The 27,610-nt window shown below is 42.8% G+C and overlaps 1 protein-coding gene across 4 annotated transcripts in view; it reads right to left on the bottom strand.

Annotated features, from left to right (window-relative positions):
• acadl (acyl-CoA dehydrogenase long chain) overlaps positions 1-27,610 on the bottom strand; it is a 70,583-nt gene that overhangs the window by 41,858 nt on the left and 1,115 nt on the right. For 2 of the 4 annotated variants that reach the window (XR_010000446.1, XM_062961220.1), the window contains exons 3-10: positions 26,599-26,780; positions 8,004-8,135; positions 7,601-7,787; positions 6,254-6,385; positions 5,885-6,028; positions 5,174-5,274; positions 4,502-4,588; positions 1,742-1,925 (exon numbers count right to left, since the gene is read on the bottom strand). Coding sequence is in view for 2 of the 4 variants with exons in the window: in XM_062961220.1 (XP_062817290.1) it covers positions 1,742-1,925; positions 4,502-4,588; positions 5,174-5,274; positions 5,885-6,028; positions 6,254-6,385; positions 7,601-7,787; positions 8,004-8,135; positions 26,599-26,780 (1,149 nt within the window). In the remaining 2 variants the exon portion in view is untranslated. Of the gene's footprint in view, positions 1-1,741; positions 1,926-4,501; positions 4,589-5,173; positions 5,275-5,884; positions 6,029-6,253; positions 6,386-7,600; positions 7,788-8,003; positions 8,136-26,598; positions 26,781-27,610 lie in introns of those variants that run through there. The other 2 variants (XM_062961225.1, XM_062961239.1) reach the window with 2 other exon arrangements.

The raw sequence follows: 27,610 nt of genomic DNA, 5'->3' as shown, positions 1-27,610 counted from the left end.
TTAAAGCAAACACTGTTAATATTAGCCTTAGAGTACATGGTTATGGGGGGGGGAGTACTACTTGGAATCACTGTTGAGTATTTGTATACAAACAGGAAAATAGATTACACTGATCCTGCCCTTCTTCTCTTAAACTCCAAATAGTGGACATAGTCTCCCTGTTTTAGTCCTACAACTATGTGAACTAGGTTAGGCTACACTATATAGAAAAAAGGACTGGCACAGGACTATTGAGCAAACTCATGTGGGAAGCAACCTAGGTTTTTAGTCCAATGCTGAAACCAAAATATCATAAGTGCACAACTGCAGTTCTTGATAGTCTACTTGTGGTTCATGGAACTTCTGATTCCTACACTCGAGCACTCCTAAATCAGGATTGCTGGTGTGGCTTGGATAAGGTTTACCCAGCACATTAACCCCAATTGCCCATTCATATAGCTCCCTGAATATCCAACACAGATCACTGAGTAACCAATCTCCATGCTAAAAAGGTTCCCCACTCTGACACTATACCTTCCTAGTGAGGAAGAAACACAGTGGGCCCTCAGTATCCACAGCAGTTTAGTTCCAGTATACCCCCCATAGATACAAAAATCTGTAAATGCTCAAGTCCCATTATATACAACAGCATGGTAAAATGGCACCTCTTATATAAAATGACAAACAAGTCAAACCAGTGCTGGAAAGATCCTCAAGGTCCATGAAATGAATGCGAGGATACAGTAGTGCTCAGTGCACCGCAACATCAAGATTTGTATTTTGGAATTTTTTTGAACCATGGTTGGATGCAAAACCTATGGATACAAAGGCCCCTTCCACACAGCTGTATAAAATCCCCATTGAACTGGATTATATGGCAGTGTGGACTCAGATAATCCAGTTCAAAGCAGATATTGTGGATTATCTGCCCTGATAATTGCTTTGACCTGCATTACATGAGTCCACACTCCCATATAATCCAGTTCAAATCAGATAATCTAGATTTTATATGGCAGTGTAGAAGGGGTCTTGGTTTCAATTCTGAAAATTCTGTAAAAAAAAAAGAAGAAGAAGTCCTGTGCAGACAGTAATGTGAGGGAATCACAGCTGGAGAGACAGCTATTGGATGACCAGCCTCATTATAATTCTACTCTGAATGTTATTAGGTTCCTTTCATCCGAGTATTTTAATCTAATGATTTTATCTTATATTGCTGCTATAGTCCCCCCCACCTTTGAAGTTGACTGAATTGCATTGGTGGTTGTTTGATATTATTACTGTTGTATAAACCTTTGTTTTAACTTCTGTTTTATCATCTTCTTGTGTTTTAAACTGTGTATATTGTTAATGTATTTGCGCTGTTACTTTTGTAACATTGTGAGCCGCCCCAAGTCCCCACGGGGAGATGGTGGCGGGGTATAAAGAAAATTTTATTGTTATTATTATTAATCACAGTAGAGAATAAAATAGGAGTGTCCAATTGTGCAGTGGCATCTATTCTGATCAAGGGACATGAAAGCTTCATTCTCAGCACAAGGAGACTGAGGAGATAGGAAGTAATAGGTTGGGACCAAGGTTTGCGAGGAAACCTATGCCTCCTCCCTCTTTTTTGCCATTATAGGAAGCAGTTAAAAAGAGAGTTTTTCAATTATATATGAGTGAATATCAAAACTGTTAAGGAAGCAATTTTGCAGCATTAACAGAAGTACATATAAAGAGCAAATTAAATCCCCAGCGTGTGCAAAGATAGTGAAATCCATACCTGGCATGGAGGCAGTCACCAACAGCTTCACTTCACATTGTTCCTTCTTCATAGTCTGTTTGAGGTCCTTGAAGAAAAGTCCTTCCACATAGCCAACAACTTCCCAAAGGAAGGTCAGTGTTGCTGAAATAGCATCCATGCCCCATTCACATGGTGTGCGCACAAAATACATGATCAATCCCACCTATGCATCAAAAAGATAGAGCTAATTTTGCTTTCCAAAGTGCAACATTTTATTGTTCTTGTTGTTGTATATCTGTTTAAAAATCATTTCTAACTTATGGTGACTCTTAAGGCCATATCACAGGATTTTCTTGGCAACATATTTTCAGTTTGTCTTGCCTTCCGAAAGCTAACTCATAATATCACAGATAAGTGTGATATACAGGCAGTCCCTGAGTTACAAACATCTGACTTCCAAATGGGACTGAGACAACAGGAAGTGCGAGAAATTAAGTTACGAACAGGGCTGAGACAACAGGAAGTGCGGGAAATTTACACCTTGGAAGGGAAATTCAGTCCTGAAAGAGTTATCATGGGAAAAAGGCATCTCCACTGAGCTTTATCCCCAATCCTTGCTTCTACAACAATCTAAAATTTTCAAAATCCAATTCTCACAGGGACAGAAAGTGAGGTGAAATTTTCTGAACAGGGGCACAGACAGCAAAACAAACTCCACAGGGTTGTTAACAATTCTATATGCTATCCAAAGCCCCCTATATATATGCCGGAAGTTACACTTTAAAATGTACCTGTTCCAATTTACATCCAAATTCTACTTAAGAACAAACCCACAAAACCTATTTTGTTTGTAACTTGAGGACTGCCTTTATGCCATTCTATGCCAGGAATGCCTCTCAATTCTCTCTATAGAGAATAAACAGGACAAGAGAATTAATTAACACAAATTGACATTAGAAATGGGAATAACCAAAAACCAGTTGCAAAATATTTCAACTTTCCTGGAAATGTAGTAGGGGATTTACAGGCTATGGTTCTTGCACAAGAAAATTTTAAAAGAAGACTGCTGAATTGAATTACATTAATAAATTCTATCCATCAACAGAGGTATAAATAAAGATTATTTTTTGGCACACTATGTATATTAATACAAGGGTTCTCCCTACTTCTCATTTAACAAAAGAAATTTTCTCATAGTTTTGAACCCAGAGAAACTGGTGGTTGGAAAGCAGATGCATTGCTTTCAGACATAAACAGTAACTTGCCATTAGGCTTGTGCACGGACTCAGTTTGGTCAGTTGCTTTCAGTCAATCCAGCTTGTTCAGATGGCCGTAATGGTAAAGGCTCAACTGTCACTTTTTTTGTCCATAACGGGACCACATGGCAGCCTATCATGGCTCCTCCTCCCCTATTTGGCAGTGCACAGAGAGGCTGCTGTGTACTGGTTTTTCCAGTGTGCTTTTGAAGACTGATTCATTGATCCCTATGTCAGGTTTCTGGTCCAATGTCAAACTGATGTCTACTGATTTCCTGATGCACTTTATCTTATCCCTCTTTCGAGTGTAATTTCATTGTTTAGCCCACTCGAATTTTCTTACTACATGCAGCACCTTTTCTATCTACCTCATCCATGGGTTTTACATTTTCTGTGCTCTGCACTTTAGCCTAGCTTGTTTTCATTCCAAACTTGTACTGTTTGTACTGTTTTTATACATTATTATGCCATTGTTGATATGTTTTGTTTTACTTCACTATTGTATGGGCACTTATTAGATGCTGTTGTGTGCCTTGTTTGTATTTAATCTGTTTTATTGTAATTGTTTGGGCTTGGCCCCATGTTAACTACCCCGAGTCACTTTGGGGAGATGGAGGCAGGATAACAAAAATAAAGTTGTTCTTGTTATTATTATTATTTCCCTGTGAGCCCTGCTTTTTGGGCCAATCAGAATAGAAGAACACCATGAAGTGTCTTACGCACTGCTTCCTTAACCCTGTTGCTCAAACCCAGACTTCATTGAAAGGAAGAAAGAAAAGGGTCCCAGGAAAGATGCATCTTTAACCCTGTTCCTCAGAAGAAAGGAAAGGATCCCAGGAATGGAAAGGGTGGCCTTGTAAGGTCCCCATTCCTGCCAATGGGCCGGATCTTTCTGGATCTTTTGACTGCCTAGCCAAAACCAGATTTTTTCATTATCCGATTTTCTGGAGGCTCCCAAAAACAGATCTGATTACCTATTGAAATGCGGATACCAAAAATGGATTGCCCTCCAACTGAATTGGACAAGTCTACTGGCCATTGTATAGATCCAAAAGACATTAGAGAAAATTCATTAGTGAGGTTTTTGAAAGACTGGACCTCTTGAATGATCTCTTGCAGCAAAAAGAAAATAATCTGATGAAATTGGGTTTTGAAAATTGGTTGGTTTAGTTACCCGAAAAAGTGTATGAGTTTTTAGAGAAGGAGCTATGATTATACTATAAGTATCTATAACCAGAGAAAAGAAAGTTGGTAGTCACATTTCATTTTTAAGCATTTTCTTTCTATACCCTGCTTGTCTCTTTTTCTATTATATTTCTCTCTTTCTTTTATTTCTTCTTTTTTTCTAAATGCTTATACATATTATTGTATTTAGAAAAAAATTAAAAAGGAAAGTGAGAGATGAACAGCAGAAGAGATAAATTCCTTTCTTGCATGCAGCACTAAATGTAAAAATCAGTAGGTCACACTATTTTTACATTTTGAAGAGGTGTGTTGATAATGATGTCTTTTCAGGTTCAGTTAAATACTCCAAACAGCTTACCAAGTAGTTAAAGAGGATATGGGATGTCTGAGCAGGGAAGTCTCCAATGTTAAGCAGAAGTTTCCTGAGCATATACATCAACTCATCCTGAAATAAGAGCAGAATTTGCTTTTCAATCTGATCACAACATTCTTGAAAATATTTTTCACAGTCTTTATATCACCCATTCCACCAAGAATAATACCATTTATTAACCAGTGTTACAACTTCCACTAGGATACATTATACCCCAGAAAATCAAGGCAGATAACCCACAATATCTGCTTTGAACTGGATTATCTGAGTCCACAATGCCATACAATCCTGTTCAATGTGGATTTTATACAGCTGTGTGGAAGGGGCCCTCATTGGTTTCAAACTGACCTAAAGTGCTCAATGTGGATGTGCCGAAGAACAATATGCTTTATAGGATAGGCAATTGTCAGTCAAGGTCTGAATATGATCCACAGTCTGGTCAATCTTATTTTCCAAGGTTTTGGGCATTTTGATAAATTGGTTTAATCTAATGTGAATGAACCTTTGGTTCATGCATTACCTCCTACCATTTGCCTTCATTTTCAGGAGAGAGTCAAAGCAGTAAATAAATAAATAAATAACCAAGTTCATGGGTATACCCAAATGCATCCCGTAGAGTTTTTTAAAGTTTATATATTGGAAAGCAAAAGATTATACCTGCCGATTGCTGATCGTAAGCTTCTCCAGAAAATGTCGAAGAACTGTAGATGGATCTTCAATGAGACAGTTCCATAGGACTTGCTGAGCTACTGCACTCACTGAAAAAGACAAAACGAGACAGCTAAACTGAGCAGGATTTCAAGAAGTAAAAGTCCAGGTCCACACCAGTTGTTAAATGAACCATGTTAGGTCCTATCTAGCCTTCTGAACATAGAATACCTGATAAGCATTGTGTACTTTAAATAATGAGCCACCTAACTCTTTGCAAAGTAGATTGGTTCCATACTTGATGAGACATTGCTTTTCCATTGTTAGCCTGCAATGGAATTAAAATAAAAGTTCCTTGTGTGCAGTACAAAAACCTATGCATGTCTATGGGGAAGGAACTCCCACCATCTTCAGTAAGAAATGTAGGAATGTGCTCAAGGCGACATCATTAGTAGAGTGCTAGCTTATCCTTTTGTCTTAGCAAAAGTTCTTCAGTAATTCTACTCACAAATAAGTCACATTTAACCAAGATTGTTTCCATGCTAGTCATTCGTTGTGAGTTTAGCCCGTTTTATTTTGTCCTGGGTGACACAGCTGGAGTTTAGTGATGAATCGTCTCTTAACCATTTCTAATTTAATCCACTTTTATTACTGTAAAAAGAGGTTAATGGCTGCTTTCCTTCTCAAATTATTCCAGAAATCTTTAAACTAAAACAATACCTGCGACACCATCCTCCCGGACTTCTCCATCTTCCATCAGGTGAACAATGGGAAGCACAGCTGCACAGATACAAGCCGGGAAGACCGCTTGTGGAGGCTGGGGCACATGATGATTTGGTGTATGCTCTGTTGTGTGTTCCTCATCTAGGTTCAAGGGGGAAAGAACTGATTATTGTTACGGGGCTAAAACAAAAGCAAGCACGATGCTTGTGCAGCTTTTATTTTCACGTCACCCCTCATTTTCTACGAAAATGTCATAATTCGTTTTGTGTAGACGAACAGTTGAAACAAAACAACAGCATAAAGGAAACGAAGGAAAAAAAATTTGCGCACACCTCTACTGAATATCTCTCTCTTTAAATGCCTTACCTTCAGCACTGACTGCTGAACGCACTGACCAAACTGAGCCACGCCGAAAAGAGTAGTTCCTGTGAGAGGTACTCGAAGTGCATGATGGACTCACAGAGAGACGACGAGATGCCAGGTTAACAACTTCTTCTACTGACAAAACAAATAGAAGATGTGAATTTCAGTTTATAAATCCTGGAAAAGATCTAGTGCTGAACATGCAATTCAAGTTTCCTTTTTCTGTTAGACCTAGATTACAGACCTGATGAGCACTTTCTACATAAACGGGGAATAAGGTGTGAAACGCAATATGGCTCAAGGTATTCTCTTATTTTTATATTGTGAAGGAGCCACTTCTTTCTGTCAAAAACTCCTCAAGGGTGTAAACATAGGAAAGTCTTCCAGGCTCTGCAAAGCCTTCCCCACAGACTGGAATGAACTTTGCTATTTTTCCTGCAGACAGATGAAGACCTCTCTTTTTCTACAGATCTATGGGGGTTGAGAACACAAGGCCCATCCCATCTAAGCAATGGGCTATGCTTTCTATCTGTTGTTTTAGTTGTGCTGTATATTAAAAATGTTTTGTGTTTTAATCATTGGTTTTAAAATCACCATTATCATCATCTAGTTTATATGTCCCAAGAGACTGAAGTTACAAGCACTGAGAGTTTACTGTTTGGCTAGATACAGAAATTTACATTTATGCTCTTCCTGTTTTCTTTTCCTTTTGTGTTGTCTTACAGTGCTAATGCAATCATAACTCCATGCTATTTTCCATGGCTGAGTGGGGATCTGAACCATGATCTCTCAGTGCCGCTTAAAGAGTGTTACAGTCTATATTACATTACATAAAAAGAATTATTAATGATTATCTGTTTAAATTAGGAGAAGCATTGAAATAAGGAAGCAGAAGAATGAAAGTCCTTTTTTCTTAGACAGCTCTCATTCTTTTTCACAGATAACAAAAAATGAACTATGTTTAGAGTAATTAAAAACTTGAGTAGAGAGGGTGCATCATATCCATGAGGGGGTCAATTCCAAGATCTCACATGAACATGAACACACTCTAAATTATTAAATGGCGGTGATGTGAATGCAGATGTTTCTGTGTATCCCTGTTCACACTGCTGCCATTTAATAATGTGAAGCGCAATAATTCATAGTCTGTTGAAATCATGGATTCAGATCCCACGGATCCAGACCGTATTACTGCCACTTAATAATTTGAGGTGTGATGACTTGATTCAACTCATTGAATCAGAAGCCATGTATCTAGAAGGTCCATTGTACTCTACATGAATGATATTGCATCTCCATAGGTATGGCTATATCTGCATCTGGCGAATGACTCCTGTGTTTAAAGCATACCTTCTTCCTCCTGTTCCGAGTTTGGGGAACAGGTGGGCTCATAACAAGCTTCCTGAGTGATGGGGATGGCAGTGATCAGACTAGCTTCTCGACCCAGACGTTTTTTCTCTTCTTCTTGCTGCAGATTCTTCAGAATGTGCTCTGCACACTGATGGGAGCGTGACACTGCCCGGGCTGAAAATGACTTCTGTAAGAAAACATTTTGAAAAAATTGTACAATTGAGGTGACCCAGGTTTTGTAGAAGTTTAAAATCTGTGTAAAATATTGAGTAAGACAAAAGAAGATGATGAGTGTTCTGGTGGATGTGTGGCCTGTTTAACTCAAGGTGGCCCCAATTAACCAGCAATCCCACTTTTTCACATAATAAGGTTGCATGCGGCAAATATATTTTCTTTTACTTACAGATTGATCTTCATTAATAGTGTCCTGCACACTTCCACCACATAGTGGTACCCATGGTGGGTCAAACATGGGGACAGAGGGCATTCCCAGTACTGGGGATGGCAGGGTGAAGTTGATGCTAGGTGGAGGAATCTAGAAAAACAGACAAAGAGAAAAGGGGAAAATGTTTGTAGGAGCACAAGACTTGTTCCTTTGCACTGAAGAAGTGAAGATCTTCCTAATTTAGAAGCTGCTATCCCATTGATTCTATGATATGAGGAGCCATTAAATGTGATTCTGTAAGTGGGGCAATCTGCATCTCATTCTGGTTCAAAATGATTGCTGATTTCAGGTTGCTAGAAATGTCTATTGTAACAGTTGTTTCATTTTGAATGATTCGTAATTATTTATTATTCACTTGTGTTCCTTCAAGTAATTTCTGAGATACCATCATGGTGCTTTATTGACACAGTTTATTCAGAAGGGGTTTGCGATTACCTCCTTCTAAAGGGGAGAGTGTGTGTCTTGTCATCTGATTTTCATGGCCAAGATGGGAAATCAAATGCTTATTTTCTTATATGCCCTCTTTCCCCAACATTGAGACTTAAGGCAGTTTAGAAATAAAATGCATAAGGAAAACATCAAAAAGTTATTGTTACAATCTGATTGAAATACCTGTTGAATTAAAACCCTTTAAAATAAATCCAATAAAAAGCAAAAAATAAAACACAACAGAACACAATTAGAAGCCTTTGACAAAAATCTTCCAAAGCTTCTTGGAATATAAACAAAAGACAAGGAGAGAGCCACCCTAAACCCTTTAATGAATGTATACAAAAGCATGGGACCATCTAACAACAAGGCTGTCTCTCCATGTTGTGAAGTCTTTCACCAACGTTCTCACCTGAAGATCTTGGATAGGTTTATACAAGAAGACACAGTTTTTCAGACAGCCATATAACCCAGACTATCAGGGCAGATAATCCACAATATCTGCTTTGAACTAGGTTATCTGAATCCACACTGCCATATAATCCAGCTCAATGTGGATTTTATACAGCTGTGTGGAAGGGGCCAGAGTCTCCTCTAAAGGTTTTAAGCAGAAGCTGGAAGTGCTTTGATTGAATATTTCTGTGTGGCAAAAGGGAGTTGGATTAGATTTCCCATGTAGTCTTTTTCAACTCTGTAATTCTATGAACTACCGTGTAGTCAGGGCAGGGCCGGCCCAAGGAAATTTTCAAGTGTAAGCGAAACAGGATTTTGGTGCCCCCCCCCCCCAAAAAAACAAAACCCCAATCACCGAGAAATAAAAGGTAGAAGGTAGAGGTGAATAGAATGGATAAAAGAGTTTACCTTACAACCAGAAGTTTATTAACAATATTATGTTCATATAGTAACATTACATAGAATTAACACCAATCTTGCATTTTAATAAATAAATATTTTAATAAACTTTGCAACAATTTTAATTTTTTTGTTATTTCTAGTCTACAAGCACTACACAAAGGTTTCCTGGTCATGATATCTCTTCAGAAGATTTTTCAGACTTCGGACTAGCTTCAGATCAGTTTTGTTTGGGAGAACGCAGCCCCAGGAGAATAGACACTTCCTTTCTCAGGAAGTGAACTCTTGTCCTTCAGAAGTGCCACGCCAGCGTGGACCATTGTAATGGGTGTAGCAAAGGAGGGGAAATCCAGTCATGAATCAATCAGGGCCAGCTAACACCTCCCAACAAAGTATTCCCATCATCAAAGTCTGGTAAATCCTTTGTTTTCTCACGGCCACAGATGGTAGAGGCACATACCATATCACAAAGAACACCACTCTGAAAACAGGGGAATTCCAGACAGGAAACAATCAGGGCCAGCTAACACCTCCCAACAAAGTATTCCCATCATCAAAGTCTGGTAAATCCTCTGTTTTCTCACGGCCACAGACGGTAGAAGCACATACCATATCGCAAAGAACACCACTCTGAAAACAGGGGAATTCCAGACAGGAAACAATCAGAGCCAGCTAACACCTCCCAACAAAAAATTCACTCAGAGAGGAAACAGCCAGGCTGTAAATCTGCAAGGCCATTACATCCTTATCATTTTTCCTAATTGCAGCATTCATACTTGCCTCTAACAGACAAAAAACAAACAAACAATCAGAAATATTGTATATTCACAACCTTTAAGAAATAATATCCCCTGATGGCACAGCGTGTGAAAGCGCTGAGCTGCTGAAATTCTGGACCGAAAGGCCGCAGCAGGTTTGAATTGGGAGACCAGCGTGAGCCCCCACTGTTAGCCCCAGCTTCTGCCAACCCAGAAGTTCAAAAACATGCAAATTAGAGTGCATCAATAGGTACTGCTCCAGCGGGAAGGTAACGCCGCTCCATGCAGTCATCCCACATGACCTTGGAGGAGTCTACGAACAACGCCAGCTCTTTGGCTTAGAAATGGAGATGAGCACCAAACCCCAGAATCAGACATGACTGGACTTAATGTTAGGGGAAAACGTTTACCCTTTAGGGTGGTTGTATGTCTTTCGGGCTGTGTGGCCATGTTCCAGAAGTATTCTCTCCTGACTTTTCACGCACATCTATGGTAGGCATCCTCAGATGTTGTCCATACCTCACAACCTCTGAGGATGCCTGTCAAAGATGTGGGCGAAACGTCAGGAGAGAATACTTCTGGAGCATGGCCACACAGCCCGAAAGAAATACAACAACCCCATTCCATCTTTAAGCTTGGGAGATCGCTGGAGGAATATTTATTAATGATGCAGCGATCTTCGTTCTCAGGGGGTTTATGTTAACAGAGGGGCTGGGTAAAAGGGTGCCTTCAAAATACATTTAATTTGACTTTATACAATTCCAATTAATACAGCATACACAAAATATTATTTAATACATTTATTTAAGGATTTGACCTGATAAAGCATAGGGTACAGTTGCTGCTGGGTCCTTCCGGAGCTTCTGACTTCTCCACGAAGCTTCAGTGAAGCATAAAAGACGACATTTTTAAAAATCATATAAATTCAAGTGCAGTCTTCCACAGGTCCAGATTAATTTGGGAGAGGGATAAATAGCTTAATAACAACATAATTAACTTTTCTTTCTCCTCCTCTTTCTTATTCTTTCTCCTCCTCCTCTTCCTCCTCCTCTCTTCTTCTTTCCCCTCCTCCTACTTCCTTCTTCTGGTCTCCTTTTCCCACTTCCTTTTCTGACTGTCAGAGAGCACTAATGCCTTCCCGAAGGACATGTCCTAGAATCTTGTAGAATGCAAGACATTTGCATAATGATGTGATCTAATACCAAAGTACGATATAGTGTGTAAAACATAGCCACCTCTAGTACAACCTCATACTGGTGCACCTCTGCCTCCAGATATTGTATGGGATGTAACCGGACAATTATTAAATAGTGGTCTCAGTCCACTTGATTATCTTTGCAAATTGTTATGATGGGTTACATTTTATACTCAGTCAGTAGCCTTTATTTCGGTCAACAAACCATTGGCTAGGATCAAGTTATAGTACAGATGTAGTACAGATCAAGTACAGATGGAATACAGCATTTGAGTAATTTATGACAATTGCATTTGACTTATGGTTAATAACAGGTATGTACAATCTCTATTGGCTATTTGACTAACTTTATAATCTAAAACAAAAACTGTTTGCAGATTAGTAAACTGTCCCCTAGATATTCTTTGTTATACTCTCAACACTTACAGATTTTTCATGAAGCACTTACGGCTTTTTGCCGCTGAAAAGAGAAATTTAGCCACCTGCTCCGTTATCCTTTTGTCAAAGTCAGACAGTAAATAACTGCAGTACCAATTTAGGGTTCTTCCTGGCCATTTAGTGAGTAGAGGTGATATTAACCTTAATCTATCATCTTTGTAAATTGTACAAATAAAAAGTACATGTATAACAGTTTCGACATTTCCCTCCCCGCAAGGGCATGCTTTGTGTTCGTATTTAGTGCCTTTGTATCTGCCCTCTAGTATGGCTGATTTGAGTGCATTGAATCTGGCCCAGCTAAAAGCAAGGCGAAACTTTGGTATATTTATGTTTTCTAGATATTTAGCACCTCCCATAGAATTAAATGTTAGGCCTAGAGTCAATGGGGAGCATGTGGAGCGCGCCTGAGTCATTGAGGTTTGTTTGTCTATGTCAGTAATTCGCTCTGCTAAGATCTTCACAGTCTTTTTATACTCAAAACCCCTCAGTATATTCTCTGAAAGCCCCAATTGCCTAAACTTCTCATTTAATGCTTTGATTTGGTGGGATTTGAAGAGGTCTTTTTGAATCAAATATATATATCCTGTTTCAGGTCCTTTATATATCCTCTCAATCCAATATCCTAGGGCCCTTCTCCAAGCTGTTGATTCCAATGAGGCTGTTCCTGATTCAAGTCTTAAAACAGCAGATGGACACACAATTTGGGACAGCGAACAGTTTTCTAAGGAACCCTGATTGAACTTGTTCAGCTTTAGATGAGAAGCCTGTGATCCAAACAGGAATTGCGTAAAGTAGCTGGGCTGTTACCTTTGCTTGGAAAACCTTTATTGCAGCGGGGATATATTGACCACCTTTTGTGTAGAAAAAGCGTATTATAGCTTTACTACTGGATAAAGCATTTTGTATTGCCATTTTTTGATGACAACCCCAGGAGCCTGAGGCCTGAAAGGTCACCCCCAGGTATTTAAAGGAAGAAACTTGTTGTATTAAGTTTTCTCCTATATACCAGTTGTGTCTGGCTCGCTTTTTTGAGAAAATCATGATTTTGGTTTTACTGTAGTTTATCTTTAGCTGATTTTTCTCACAATATTCGTAGAATGCCTTCAGCACTCGCTTGAGTCCTACCATGGTGTAGGATATGAGGGCAGCATCATCTGCATACAGCAATAGGGGTATATTGGTGGATGAAATTTTAGGGGGATGTCCATTTGGTAGTGAAACATGGGCGGCCAAGTCATTCAGGTATAAATTAAACAAAATAGGGGCCAGGATGCAGCCCTGGCGCACCCCCCTGTTGACAGCTATTGGTTTTGAGAGGTTGCCTTGTACACCACATCTTACTTGTGTTGTAGTGTTTGAGTATAAGCTCTTGATCAGCCAGAGCAATCTTTTGTCGATTGTGGTCTCCTGCAGTTTTTGCCACAGCAAATTTCTTGGGACAGAGTCAAACGCGGCTTTTAGATCGATGAAAGCAGTATATAGTCCCTTGTAGGGACGTTTTTGGTATTTTTCAGCTAGGTGGTTTAGCACAATACAGTGGTCTATGGTAGACCTCCCTTTTCTAAAGCCTGCCTGTTCCTCGCCTATTATTTTTTTGGAGTCCAACCAGTCTAGGAGCCTGTTATATAAGTGGCGAGAATAAAGTTTTCCCACCACCGAGAGCAGGCTGATGGGACGGTAGTTTGCTGGGTCGTTTTTGTCCCCTTTTTTATAAATTGGGATTATAATAGATTTTGACCACGGGCAGGAATTAGGGCTGTGCGGTTAATGTGTGTGAAGAGGGGGGCCAGAAAGGCTGTCCACCATGAGATGTTGTTTTTTAGATGTTCGGGGGCTATTTGATCTGGGCCTGGGGCTTTACCGTTTTTCAGTGATGAAATCAAACTTTTAATCTCCCTACCGGTCACCGGGGACCATTGTGGTGCATCTGTGCTACCGAAGGAGATCACTGGATTTTCTTCCCACTCCCTTCTGGGTATCTCTTCATTTGACCCATATAGTATAGTAAAATACTTTTCCCACACCTGAAGTGGTATATGGCATTTGGGAGAGGTTTTCCCAGTTCCCAGCATTCCCATGACCAGGGTCCAGAATTGCTTGGAGTTGTTGTTTAAGGAAGCATCTACCAGGGCATCCCATCTTCTGTTCATTTTCTCCCTCTTGTTTCTCACTAACATGGCTTTGTATTGTTTTTTGATTGTATAGTACATTTTGGGGAGATTCTGGGAGTTTTCTGCTCTATAGGACTGATAAATCTGGTTTAGCTTCTTTTTTAGTATTGCACATTCCTTCTGTGTATCTGTTGTCCCCTCTCCTTGGCTTTGGGTCCTAAATCTGCCTACTATTTTTTTCCCTGAGACTATTAATTCTTCTGTGAGATGTGAGTATTTTGATATTGCTTCCTCCGCACTTTCTGTTTCTGCTATGATCTTTCCCAACTCCTCCAGCAAGAAGGGGTCTGAAGTTGCTGGAGGTTTGTTTTGCTTTTTTGTATCCCATCTAAGTCTGTTTCGTCTTATGTCTAGGGTGGAATTATCTAGATAGTGTTGTGGACTTAAGCGTTGCGCATTAGGAAGACTTACTATATAAGAAATCGGGAGATGGTCACTTTCTGTTCTGGATACTGTGGTGAAATTCTCTATATGTTTATACATGTGATTTGCTACCAGAACGTAATCTACCACACTGCTGCCACTTCCTGATATATAGGTAAATTCGGCACATCTCTCAAATTTAGGGTCTCCATTTATTATGTTTAGGGCTAGTCTTGATGTCAACTGCGCTAAGCATATCCCAGCTAAGTTGATCTTGTTATCCTTAGATTTCCTGTCAATCTTGTTTAAGTGGTCTTCCAACTCTTCCAGGTGCCATAACTTAGAGGCAAATAAGGTTGTATTATCAGGGCCCAGACGAGCATTAAAATCTCCTGTAACAATTAGTTTAGATTTTGGGAAGCGTGATTCCAACATTACTATGTAATCTTCCAGTTCCTCCCAAGTGCGGGTTAGCTCTAGCTTTTTGGGGCTGGGGGGAATATATATGTTGACCAGGAGTATCTGTGTATGTCCATATTCTATGTGACAAGCCATAGCTATATGGCTGCAATTGTCAACTGATTTGATTTTTGCCCCAAGGGATGTGGACAGCAGAATGGCCAGGCCTGCTTTCGGTCGCCCTCTATCTTTTTCCATTTTAGCCGGGGAGTCAATTATAGTGTATCCATTGAAATCTATAGGCCCTTTACTCCATGTCTCCTGAAGCGAGATCACATCAAACTTCCTCAAAAATTTGCTTACCCCTTCCTCTTTACTTCTGGTCTGCCATCCTGCTATGTTCCAAGATCGACAGTTCAGGTTAGATGATTTTGTTTGCAATGTTTTCACTTTTGGGACTGTTGGAGGTTGCGGAATGATGGACTGGGTGGGACGTGTTTCATTTTTTAGTATATTCCTGACTAGTCAGTGATCACCCTTAGAATGGCTCACTGGTTCTGTTTGTCGCCCTCCTCTAGCCCTTCCATAAGTCATGTCCGTCTCTGCTAGATCCCCTATGCAATGTCCTGGCTCAGGTTGAATTTTATCCCCCTTGGTCATCCTGCTGAGAAGCTCTACCCGTAGCAAAGTCAGTCTGTCTATTATTTCCCTTTGACTTAATTGTGGCAAGCATTGGAATGTTTCCAGCAGGTCACTTTCCTCATCTATGTATAGCTCACTAAAGGGTGTTTCAGTTATGAGCCAATTGGGCACTGATTCCAGCTGCTTTGCTAGAGGGAACTGTTTTAGAGGTTTAGGGGTATCTGTTAGATCTATGAGATTGGCTTCATTGCAATGGATTTGGTTAGACCTGGAGTTGTTTAGGTTCCTGTTTGAATAGTGGGAAGGGAGGGGAGCTGTTAATAAAGTACCGAGAGATGGACATCCTGAGCTCCATAAGTTTTTCCTTAAGGCAATACAGTTTGTTAGTTACTTGCTTGTTTGTACATGTTATAACTGCCCGGGCATGTGAGTAGTTGTAAAAGAGGTATTCTATCTGGGTTATTTCAGCTAGACTAATGACATTGCACCCCACAACTTCTAAAACCCTTAGAAGGTGGCCTTTCCGTTCTGCTGGTGAGAGGAGGCCCAGGGGCTTAGGGTAGTGTCAGGACCCAGGCTACAGAGCACCAATAACCATACGCAGAGGCCAGATTCAATCTAATATCTTTATTAAGGAAATATATAAGATTAATAAAAATAAATGTAAAAGTTAGTTCAGAAGCAGACCTTTCAGGAAAGGTCAAAATTAGTCCAAAAAAGCAATGTCCAATATGAAATATTATGATCCAAAGTTGTAATCCAATAACCGAAACACTCACTTTGCCAGGCAAAGTGAGGGGAGATGACAAGGTCCTTTAGTCCATAAACTTGAGCAAGGCTAGGAAATAACTTGATACTTGAAGCAAGGCTTAAAACGTGGAACAAGGTAACAAGGAACAAGAACAAGGTCCGTGGAATAACTTGGTAAAATCCGTGATACAAGGCAAGGTATAGTCCCGGGAAACAAGCAAGGTCCGTAGGTAAACAAAGGCTGGAAACTGGAGCGAAGGCTGGAAAGCAGGGCAAGGCTTGAGCAGGAACGAGGCTTGAAACGGAGCGCGCTGTCCAGACACAACTCGCTCCGGAGGCTGACGAATTGACTCCGCGAAGTTACTACGCGGGTAAAACACCTATATAGAGTCTAACTTTCCCGCCGAAGCAGTTCTCTGGGAACCAGAAACGAAAGCTAAACTCTGGGACCAGATGTTTGACTCCCTAAAGATTCTCACGGAAAGCAGTCTTAATTGGCTACATTCTTAGCTGCAATTCTAGCACTCCTGCGCGAAGCTGCTTCCAAACCCCTCTGTTGTTTACAAAACTCACGGCGCAAGAACACGGGAGATGTGGGCTCTGGGTTTGTTTGACATACTTCTGGGACACAACTTTCTTGCAGGTGCAAGGTTCCCAGATCTGCCTGGGAAAGATCTGGCTGAGAAGATTCCAGTTCTGACTGGGAAGGTAAAAAACCCAAGTTTTCTTCTTCATCAGGGATTACAATGTCCTGAGCAGGACTACAAGGCCCATGGGTCATCACACTATCCCCCTCCTCAAGGCCCCTCCCAAACTGGGACTCTCTCCCCGAGGCGCGAGGTCGCGGCTTGGCGGGATAGGTCTGATGAAAGCGACGGGTTAGATCAGGAGCATGGACTGTGGAGGCGTCTTCCCAAGAGCGTTCCTCAGGGCCAAAACCCACCCAGTCAATGAGATATTGTAGGCGGCGGCGGTGAAAGCGAGAATCCAAAATGTCCTCAACCTCGAACTCCTCCTCCCCATTCATCAAAACAGGAGGGGGGGCCGGTTGGTCTGTATCAGGACGCACACCATCCGCCGGAAGGAGCAGGGAACGGTGAAACACTGGGTGGATGCGCATTGAACGCGGAAGTTGGAGTTTGAAAGTCACGGGGTTTAATTGCGCCACCACTGGATAGGGGCCAATGAAACGGGCATCTAACTTCCGGCAAGGGCGGTGGGAGGGCAGAAAGCGAGTGGACAGAAAAACCCGATCTCCTACCTTGATTTCGGGGCCCGGCTGGCGATGTTTGTCAGCGTGGCGTTTATAGTCCTCCTTGGCTTGGTCTAGTTGCTGGAGCAAAAGTTGTTGTACCGCTGTGAGTTCCTGCAGCCAATCCTCTGCTGCGGGAACTTCTGAAGTTTCAATGACAGGGGGAAAGAAACGTGGATGGAAGCCGTAGTTTGCAAAGAACGGCGTTTCTTTTGTAGAAGCTTGAACTCCATTGTTATAGGCAAACTCTGACAGTGGTAACAGAGAAGCCCAATTGTCCTGTTGGTAGTTTACATAACAGCGAAGATACTGCTCCAAAGTGGCATTGGTGCGCTCCGTTTGCCCATCTGTTTGGGGATGATGAGCTGAAGATAAGCGAGAGTCTATGCCCAATAGTTTTTGTAGTGCCTTCCAAAAACGAGAGGTGAATTGAGATCCACGGTCTGTGACTAAACTCTTGGGCAATCCATGTAGTCTGAAAACATGTAGAAGGAATAGATCTGCAGTCTCTTTGGCCGTGGGAAGACCTTCACAGGGAATGAAATGGGCTAACTTGGTGAAAAGGTCCACCACCACTAGGATCGTGGTGAATCCACAGGAAGGTGGTAGGTCAGTGATGAAATCCGCAGAAATTATTTCCCATGGCCGAGATGGGGTAGGAAGGGGATGCAGAAGCCCTGAGGGCTTCTCCCTTCTTATCTTGGAGCGCTGGCATATTGGGCAGGTGTTGACATATTTTTCCACATCTTTGCGGATCTTGGGCCACCAAAAATCCCTTAGGATCAGATGCATGGTTTTAAATAGTCCGAAATGCCCTGCTGGTTTGCAGTCATGACACAGACGAAGCGCTTTTTCCCTGCCCGGTCCGGGTGGGATATAAACATGATTTCTATAGCATAGCAGTCCATCTTTAAGCGAAAAGGGAAAATGCAGACCTTGACGAAGTTGGTCCTGCGCCCAGGCATCTGCTTGCTGACTAGCCCTGATTTCTTGAGCACAGATGGGTCCTGGAGTAGAGGAAGTTGAACCAATGGGAGTGGATTTGGTGTTCCCCACTGTGAGCGTGGCAAAGTTCTCGGGTTGTAGTAATTGGGATTCAAAGGTCTCCTTGCGTCCTGCAGCGTATTCCGGTTTACGTGACAGGGCGTCTGCTTGCTTGGTTTGGGCTGGGGTCACATAATGAATCTGGAAGTTGAAGCGTTCAAAGAACAAAGCCCAACGTTGCTGCCTCTGATTTAGTTTGCGGGCAGTTCTTAGATGTTCTAGATTTCGATGATCAGTGTGAACTTCAATGGGAAATTTGGCCCCTTCTAGCCAATGTCTCCAAGTTTCAAAGGCTGCCTTTATGGCCAGTAGTTCCTTTTCCCAAATGGTGTAATTTCTCTCTGGTGTGGTTAGTTGACGGGAGTAAAAGGCACAGGGACGAAGGTGGTCTCCCACCGGTTGTAAGAGTACAGCCCCAATTGCCACATCAGAGGCGTCCGCTTGCACAACAAAAGGGGTTCCAGGATCTGGGTGCTGTAGAATTGGCTGGGACGTGAATAATTTCTTTAGTTGCTGGAACCCTTTCTCTGCTTGATCAGTCCAGCGGAAGGGCTGTTTTCCACGGATGCAGCTAGTGATTGGGTCAGACCAGCGGGCAAAATCTGGAATGAACTTGCGGTAATAGTTCGCGAACCCCAAGAAACGCTGCACCTCTTTCTTGTTAGTTGGCACCCGCCATTCCAATACTGCTGAAACCTTGGCTGGATCCATGGAGAGCCCTAGAGGCGAGATACGGTAACCAAGGAAATCTACCTCTTGTAGATCAAAAGCGCATTTTTCCAACTTGGCATAAAGTCCATGATCCCGCAATCGTTGTAACACCATTTTGACGTGGTCCTCATGTTCTGATTGTGATCTAGAAAACACCAAAAAATCGTCCAGGTAGATTATCAAGAACCTATCTAGATAGTCCTGAAAAATGTCATTGACAAAATGCTGGAACGTTGCGGGAGCTCCGCATAATCCATAATTCATAACTCGGGACTCGAATAATCCGAATTTGGTCTGGAAGGCGGTCTTCCACTCGTCCCCTTCTCTGATGCGAACTAAGTTGTAAGCCCCCCGAAGATCCAGCTTGGTGTAAACCTTGGCTCCTCGAAGCCGATCCAGTAGATCCGAGATTAAGGGCAGGGGATAGCTGTTCCGCTTGGTGATATTGTTCAATGCTCTGTAGTCCACCACCAAGCGTAGTTCCCCTGACTTCTTCTTCACAAACATCACTGGGGAGGCGGCTGGGGATTGAGAGGGTCTAATGAATCCCTTACGAAGGTTTGTCTCTATGAATTCCCTGAGAGCTTCTTGCTCTGGTTCAGTCAGGGAGTATAGGTGCCCTCGCGGGATCGGGGCCCCCTCCACCAGGTCAATGGCACAGTCATAAGGTCTATGTGGGGGTAATTTCTCGGCTTCTTTTTCATTGAATACATCCCAATACTCGGAGTACTTTTTGGGCAGGGTGATGATGGGCTCGGTGTCTGTGGCATGGCAGACCTTGGCTACAAGGCAATGGTTTTGGCAGTACTGTGAAGCAAACTGCAGTTCTCTGTTGGACCAGGAGATGCTTGGGTCATGGAGAGTCAGCCATGGAATTCCCAAAATCACAGGGAAATGGGGAACCTCGGTAACAAAGAAAGAAATCTCTTCCATATGTTCCCTTATCCACATCCTGGTGGGTTCCGACCACTGACTTACGGGGCCCGTCTTGAGGGGGCGGCCGTCTATGGCTTGCACCACACGGGCATTCTTGAAATCATGATATTGTAATCCCAGAGAGTCGGCATACTCTCTATCAATGAAATTGTTGGTGGCTCCGGAGTCTATCATGGCGTGGATCATGACGGGTCCCCTTTTTGCTGACCATAAGGTGACCACGAGAAGGAACAGGACCCCGGTTGGCGGCTCTTGAACGGGTTTTTTGACCGGGTTGGCGAGCCTCTCTACGCCCGGTCGTTGGCTTCCCCCGCCGGCTGTGTGCCAGCCGGCTCAGACGCCTTCGTCTCCGTGGAGGACGCCGCCGCAAGACGGGCGGCGGGCTTCCCTTTGGCTGGGCACTCTCTGGCGAAGTGGCCCCCGTTCCCGCAGTACCAACAGAGGTTTAAGCATTGACGACGGGCCTTCTCGGCGGCATCTAATCTGGGACGCACGTTGCCCAACTGCATCGGCACCTCCTCGCTTCCTCTGGGGTATGGGGTTGGTGGTGGGGGTCTCCACACTGGACGTGGCTGAACGCTGGCGGGAGCGGGGGGTTTTGCCCCAGCTCTACCGCTCTGGCCTCGAACCCACTGTTTCCTGTTGGCAATCATGACTTCAGCCCGTAAACATTGATCAATGAGTGCTTCGAGGGTCTGGGGAGGATCCACCTTGGAGATTTCCTCCAGCATTTCGATGTTGAGACCCTCCCGGAATTGTCCCCTGAGGGCTACATCATTCCAGCCGGTGTTATGGGCCAGCACTCGGAACTCGGCTATGTACTGAGACATAGGTCTGTCTCCTTGGAAGAGGCGACGGAGTTTGTGACCGGCTGCCTCCAAATTGTCCTCGATTCCCCAAGTCTCTTTAAGGTGGTCCAAGAAGCGTTGCGCGGATCTTAGGTGTGGAGAGGCTTGGTCGAACAGTGCCGTCGCCCAGTTGGCCGCTGGCCCGTCTAGAAGACTGTAAACCCATGCCACCTTGATGTCTTCTTGGGGAAATTCGGCAGCACGGGCCTCTAGATAAGCTTGGCATTGGCGACGGAAAACATGAACCTTAGAAGCTTCTCCAGTAAACTTGGTTGGCAACGCCATGGCCGGTAGACGGATTCCGCGTTCCTTCAAACCTTTTATTTCTCCATCCTGGGCATTGAGCTTATCACGGATTCGATCCACCTCATCTTTGTCGATGGTGTAGGTAATCGGCTGGCCGCTCGGCCCAGGTACGGTTCCGGTAGACATTCTGGCCGAGGTTAATTGGTGCTTAGGGTGGCGGAGTCAAACTGTCAGGACCCAGGCTACAGAGCACCAATAACCATACGCAGAGGCCAGATTCAATCTAATATCTTTATTAAGGAAATATATAAGATTAATAAAAATAAATGTAAAAGTTAGTTCAGAAGCAGACCTTTCAGGAAAGGTCAAAATTAGTCCAAAAAAGCAATGTCCAATATGAAATATTATGATCCAAAGTTGTAATCCAATAACCGAAACACTCACTTTGCCAGGCAAAGTGAGGGGAGATGACAAGGTCCTTTAGTCCATAAACTTGAGCAAGGCTAGGAAATAACTTGATACTTGAAGCAAGGCTTAAAACGTGGAACAAGGTAACAAGGAACAAGAACAAGGTCCGTGGAATAACTTGGTAAAATCCGTGATACAAGGCAAGGTATAGTCCCGGGAAACAAGCAAGGTCCGTAGGTAAACAAAGGCTGGAAACTGGAGCGAAGGCTGGAAAGCAGGGCAAGGCTTGAGCAGGAACGAGGCTTGAAACGGAGCGCGCTGTCCAGACACAACTCGCTCCGGAGGCTGACGAATTGACTCCGCGAAGTTACTACGCGGGTAAAACACCTATATAGAGTCTAACTTTCCCGCCGAAGCAGTTCTCTGGGAACCAGAAACGAAAGCTAAACTCTGGGACCAGATGTTTGACTCCCTAAAGATTCTCACGGAAAGCAGTCTTAATTGGCTACATTCTTAGCTGCAATTCTAGCACTCCTGCGCGAAGCTGCTTCCAAACCCCTCTGTTGTTTACAAAACTCACGGCGCAAGAACACGGGAGATGTGGGCTCTGGGTTTGTTTGACATACTTCTGGGACACAACTTTCTTGCAGGTGCAAGGTTCCCAGATCTGCCTGGGAAAGATCTGGCTGAGAAGATTCCAGTTCTGACTGGGAAGGTAAAAAACCCAAGTTTTCTTCTTCATCAGGGATTACAATGTCCTGAGCAGGACTACAAGGCCCATGGGTCATCACAGGTAGTTAGAGATCACCAACTTGTTTGGCACAAGTATCATCTCCCAATCCCCCACATCTGGAACATCAAAGTTCTTTACCCATTTCTTTTCATTGTTGTCCTTGTTTTCCTTTCCTTTAGCAAAGACGGTTTCCCAGGGATCCTGTGTGACTTGTGGGTCTGCTAGTATTGCTGGGTCACACAGGAGGGGTGTCGCTTGATTGACTTCCAGGACATCAAGAACTGTTCTTGGCTTGATCTGATTTATTGATGTCTCGTTTTTAGATTCCGGTTTACAATTTATTTTGTCTATCTTATCTTTAGGGGGCTTCGCAGTAGTACCTCGATCTTTCTTCTTAGCTGTGTGTTTATACTTGAGGATCTTTTGAGAGTTTAAATTTGATTGTTTTACTGTGGATGTGGACACTTTCTTCCTTTCTTTTTGAAGACTATGCATTTGTACTTTATCCTTTTGTGAGCCTTGCTGTGTTTGGGGGAACTTATTGTGTTGTTGTTTTTGTTCCTTGCCTTTTTTCCAAGATGCCCTTTTATGCTGGAGTCGTTGACCTCCGTGTCTTGATTTAAAGTTGGGAAGGTTTTCTCCTTGCTTGCTTCCTGTTTGACCATAAATTGTGTTATTGTAATCAGGAGGGCATTGGTTTCTGCAAGGTAAATCTTGATAGCCTGAATATCAGCGTTCAAACTGGTTAATTGATTGACCAGATCCTCTGCAATGAGTGTTTTTTGAAGGCCTCTGATGTTAGATTTGTCTCTAGATCACCCTCTGTTATATTCATAGGGACCTCCACCACGTCTTCATTGGGGGATGTTAAAACATGCCTCCTGTGCCCTCTCCTACTATCCAGATTATCCAAATTGTCAGTAGCGAAGGCAAACTCCTCAGCAATACTTATGCCTGAGTTCTCATAAGGATTAAAAATTACCCGACAGTGATCTAGGGTCCAGTCGAGAGGCGAAGCTGAGGGGGTGTTCTGTTCCTGCTCCAGCTCCTGTATTTTGACTATGGGAGAGAAGTAAGTTTTTATCTCTGTTTGTTTTGTTTTCTTTCTTTTCCCAAACGGGGGAGATGAGATTAGCGGAGACAGGGACTTGTCACTGTTTCTGTAGGTCTGTCTTGTTCTGATTACCATGGTTCTTTTAAAATGAAGTCACAGAGTCTTTAAGCAACCAAGAGTTTTAGGTACTAGTTAATAACTGTTAGTTGGTATTTGATAGAGATTGCTGCAATGACTTTGATAAAGCACGCCAATATATCTTGATATGTTTTAATACTTGGCCTTTATCTGCAGTCCTTATATCATCTACTGTTTTGTTCCTTGTAGTTTGTACCTATTTAGCAGAGATTAGTGCTTTGAAAGAGCTCTGAAGTAAAACAGCTCAAAGAGTGTTCCTTGAGTCAGCAGCCTTGAGTAGTAGAGGGCTCTCTGCTTCCTAGTATGTACTCCAGGGTAGCAGCCAGCAAACAAAAGGAGACCAGGAAAAAAAAGTAAAAAGTAAAAAAATTATAAAAAAAACTTTGGAAAACTGGAACACTGCAAGCCATCCAGCCAGCCGGGAAGAAAGCAGTTTGAGGCAAGCAGAGATTCAGCAATGTGATCCTCTTCTTACCTTCCCTCCTTCAAGGGAGGCTTAGGCTTAGGTGTTTTCCAAACAGTTGCCGATAAAATCTTTAAAACTGCATTAGCTTCATGTGAACAGTCTTTAGTAAAAGCAAGGAGTTCAAGGGCAACAGTCTTCAATTAAAATTGAGAGTTTAAGATAATATAAAAGCAATAAGATAACAGCTTCAGAACTTGCCCTTGAGCACGGCTGACGCTGCTCCTCCCGTTGCTCCACCGGTTCCACATTTTATACTGTATTTATTGATTTTTAATCTGTGAGACTCCTAGAGCCAATTAAAGGAAAAGGAAGCAAAAATGGGAATAGATCCATAAATGGCTTGAGAGATCAGTTTACTTGAACAAATAGCCCTTCTGAGGACCTACCTGGGTGCTCCTTTGGAATAAGGTGAGGTGAATCTTAGAAAAGAGGTGCTTTCCAGTTATGGTACCCCATTTGTAGAACATCTTTCACAGTTGACTTGCCTGGTGCCAGGATATTTTTTAGCAACAGAGAAGATGTTTTTATCGGTTTTTAGTCTTCTAGATTTTTAAACTGTTTGTGGTTTGCAAATCATTACATAGATATCGGTATTTGGTATTGTTTCTCTTCCTACAGTCCAGACTATTGGCTATAGATTAAATTTCCAGTGACAATTATGGGTATCTGGCACTTTTTGTTCTCTAAATATAGAGATGTTAAATATAGTTGTTAAAAAGCAGTTAATGGTTAACATCCCTAATATGGTAAGATACTTAGTAAAATACCATACGTAAGAGAATTACACAAAAGAGAGAACCAGCCAAAAAGGGAATTTGTTTTGAAGATTTTTAAAAAGTCAAAATAGTAAATTTTTATCAGTTAACCTATTTTCAAGAGGGCCAGCAAGGTTTAGTGCAGAGCTTTCCAAGCTGTGTATTGTGACACATCGGTGAGTTGGCTGCAGTGTGTAGGTGTGTCATGAAAATATAACAAGAAACCTTTGAGTCTATGTACAAGTAAAATAAGCAATATCACTAAAATGCAGAAGCTTGAAAATGCCTGATGAAGAAATAAATGTGTCTTTATCTAATATACCACCAAATATTCAAAAACTTTGTTCATTCCATCAATCTCACACATCTCATTAAAAACGAGAAGTAGGGTTTTTTTTTTACTACAGTAGTCTCACTTATCCAACATTCGCTTATCCAACGTTGTGGATTATCTAACGCATTTTTGTAGTCAATGTTTTCAATACATTTTGATATTTTGGTGCTAAATTCGTAAATACAGTAATTACTACATAGCATTACTGTGTATTTAACTACTTTTTCTGTCAAATTTGTTGTATAACATGATGTTTTGGTGCTTAATTTGTAAAATCATAGCCTAATTTAATGTTTAATATTCTTTTCCTTAATCTCTCCTTATTATCCAACATATTCGCTTATCCAACGTTCTGCCGGCCCGTTTACGTTGGATAAGTGAGACTCTACTGTAACATGATCCAAAGAGAGGGCCCTTCCACACTGTACCTCAGGATCTGATCCCAGGTTATCTGTTTATCCCAGGTTTTTCCCAGGGCCCTTCCACATAGCCCTAAATCCCAGAATATCAAGGCACAAAATCCCATAATATCTGCTTTGAACTGGGTTATCTGAGTCCACACTGCCATATATTCCAGTTCAAAACAGATATTGTGGGATTTCCTGCCTTGATATTATGGGTTATATGGCTGTGTGGAAGAGCCCATACAGTACCATTTAGGCAACAAACATCCAGCACGGGATTGCAGCAATGCTGGCAAATTGGTATGAAGGGCAAGCAAGCCATTGCACAGGGCTGCATTTCCTTTCTGTCTTGTTTTGGTTGCTGCTCTTTGGAGGCGTCAAAATGGAGGCGAAAACACACATATCGCTTCCCCCCCCCCCTTCCTTCTTTCCTTCCTTTCGTCAATAGGTTTTCCCTGCAGAAGAGGCAGATGGAAATGCTGTGGAGCAAAGGCAGAGAGGCATCCTTCTCTCCCTCCTCTCTCCATCCATCTATCCATCCAACCCCCCTCCTTCCACCTCGCGCTGCCGCATCCTTCCCGTCCTGTGCCAATGGGGCTGAGGGGAAAGGTGCGCGCGCGAAGAGAAGGGAACGGGCCTCTGTGTGACGGGGCTCGAGCAAGTTCATGACTCCTCAGGAAGCAGGCCGAGGAGGGCGAATGCTGCAGAGCCCGGGCCCGAAGGGACGGGGGCCGCGGGGAGGCCTTACCTGGAGAAAGCCGGGCTGGGTCCAGAGCATGCTCTTCGTTTGGAGCAGCGGCTTCAGAGGCGGCCCCACGTGCGGCTCATGGCCCAGTGGCTGCAGTCGGTCGGGGCCTTCCTCCGCCTCAGGCTCCCCTCCAGGCCTCCACGCCGCCGCGCGTCTTTCCCGTGGCCTCCTTTTCCCTCAGCAGCCTCCGAGCCGGCCCAGGCGCCCCCTCACTTCAGGCGCAGGAGGGAGCGAGAGAAACACGAGCGCTGCCTCCGCGGCTCATGGCCTTGGCTCGGCCGATCCGCACGTGCGCCCAGCAACTTTCGCACTTTGCGGGTGGCAGCGGCGGCGGCAGCGCGGCGGAAGCTGCGCCCCTAGCGGTGTGCGCCCGAGGCGGCAGCGTAACGGGCCTCATAGTTTAAACCGGCCCTGAGTCAGGGATATGATTTGAGTAATATTCCAGTCTTATTATTACACCAGACAGTGCCATAAATTACCTTAAAGATCTGCTGAGCTCCTTCCTCCATCCGTGGCCAGACCTGATACCTAAATCTCCAGAGGGTGTGGAACTTGAGTATAGCATTCAACCTCTGCACTGCCTCGGGGTGATTAAATTCAGACATCAGCATATCTGACACTGCCTCGGGCACTTTCACAGCACACAGAAGGAACATGGCAGCTGCAAGGAGAAAGTATTTCACCAACAGATACATTTCATAACATAAATACCTTTATCACATAGTTTGAAAGCATTTCTGGAGAACATGAGGTGGAAGTATATTTTTGACTTGAATCTACACTGCACTATATCACAGGATCTGATCCTGGATTATATGCTTTGAACTGGATTATATGAGTCTACTCTGCCAGATAATCTGCATTAAGCAGATAATCGGGAATCAGATCCTGATATATAGGACATTGTAGAAGGGCCCTTTGATTGCTCTGTTAAGTAATTTGGAAACCAGTATATTATGAGCAGACTTAGGGTGTATTGTTTAGATTTTATGTTATATAATTTCATTTGACTATGTGTAGTTTATTGATGTTAGGTTTAATTTACTGATGTTAGGCTTTAATGTTATTTTCATATGTGGGGTTTCTCTGGGATTTTAGGTGAGTATTTGTTTGTTTTATGGTGGCATTGGATGTTTGCCATTATATTTTAGCATCCACCCTGAGTCCCCTTGGGGAGATAGGGTGGAATACAAATAAAGTATCATCATCATCATCATCATCTATACTGTACAATTAATGTAATTTGACACCACTTCAAGTGCAGTGGCTCAATACTATGGGATCATGGAAGATGTAGTTTTACAAGGTCCTTAACCTTCTTTAACAAAGAGCACAAATTCTTCACCAGACTACAGCTCCTATGGTTCCATAGCATTAAGTTTTGTCAGTTAAAGTGGTGTCAAACTGGAGCAATTCTACATCATAGATGCATCCTAGGTAGGATATAGACAGCTACCATGGGGTGCTCTTATTTCCTACATGGATAGGGTT

This window comes from Anolis carolinensis, chromosome 1 (assembly GCF_035594765.1).
Source record: "Anolis carolinensis isolate JA03-04 chromosome 1, rAnoCar3.1.pri, whole genome shotgun sequence".
Lineage (NCBI taxonomy): Eukaryota > Metazoa > Chordata > Lepidosauria > Squamata > Dactyloidae > Anolis > Anolis carolinensis.
This window is presented reverse-complemented; position numbering and strand designations above follow the sequence as displayed.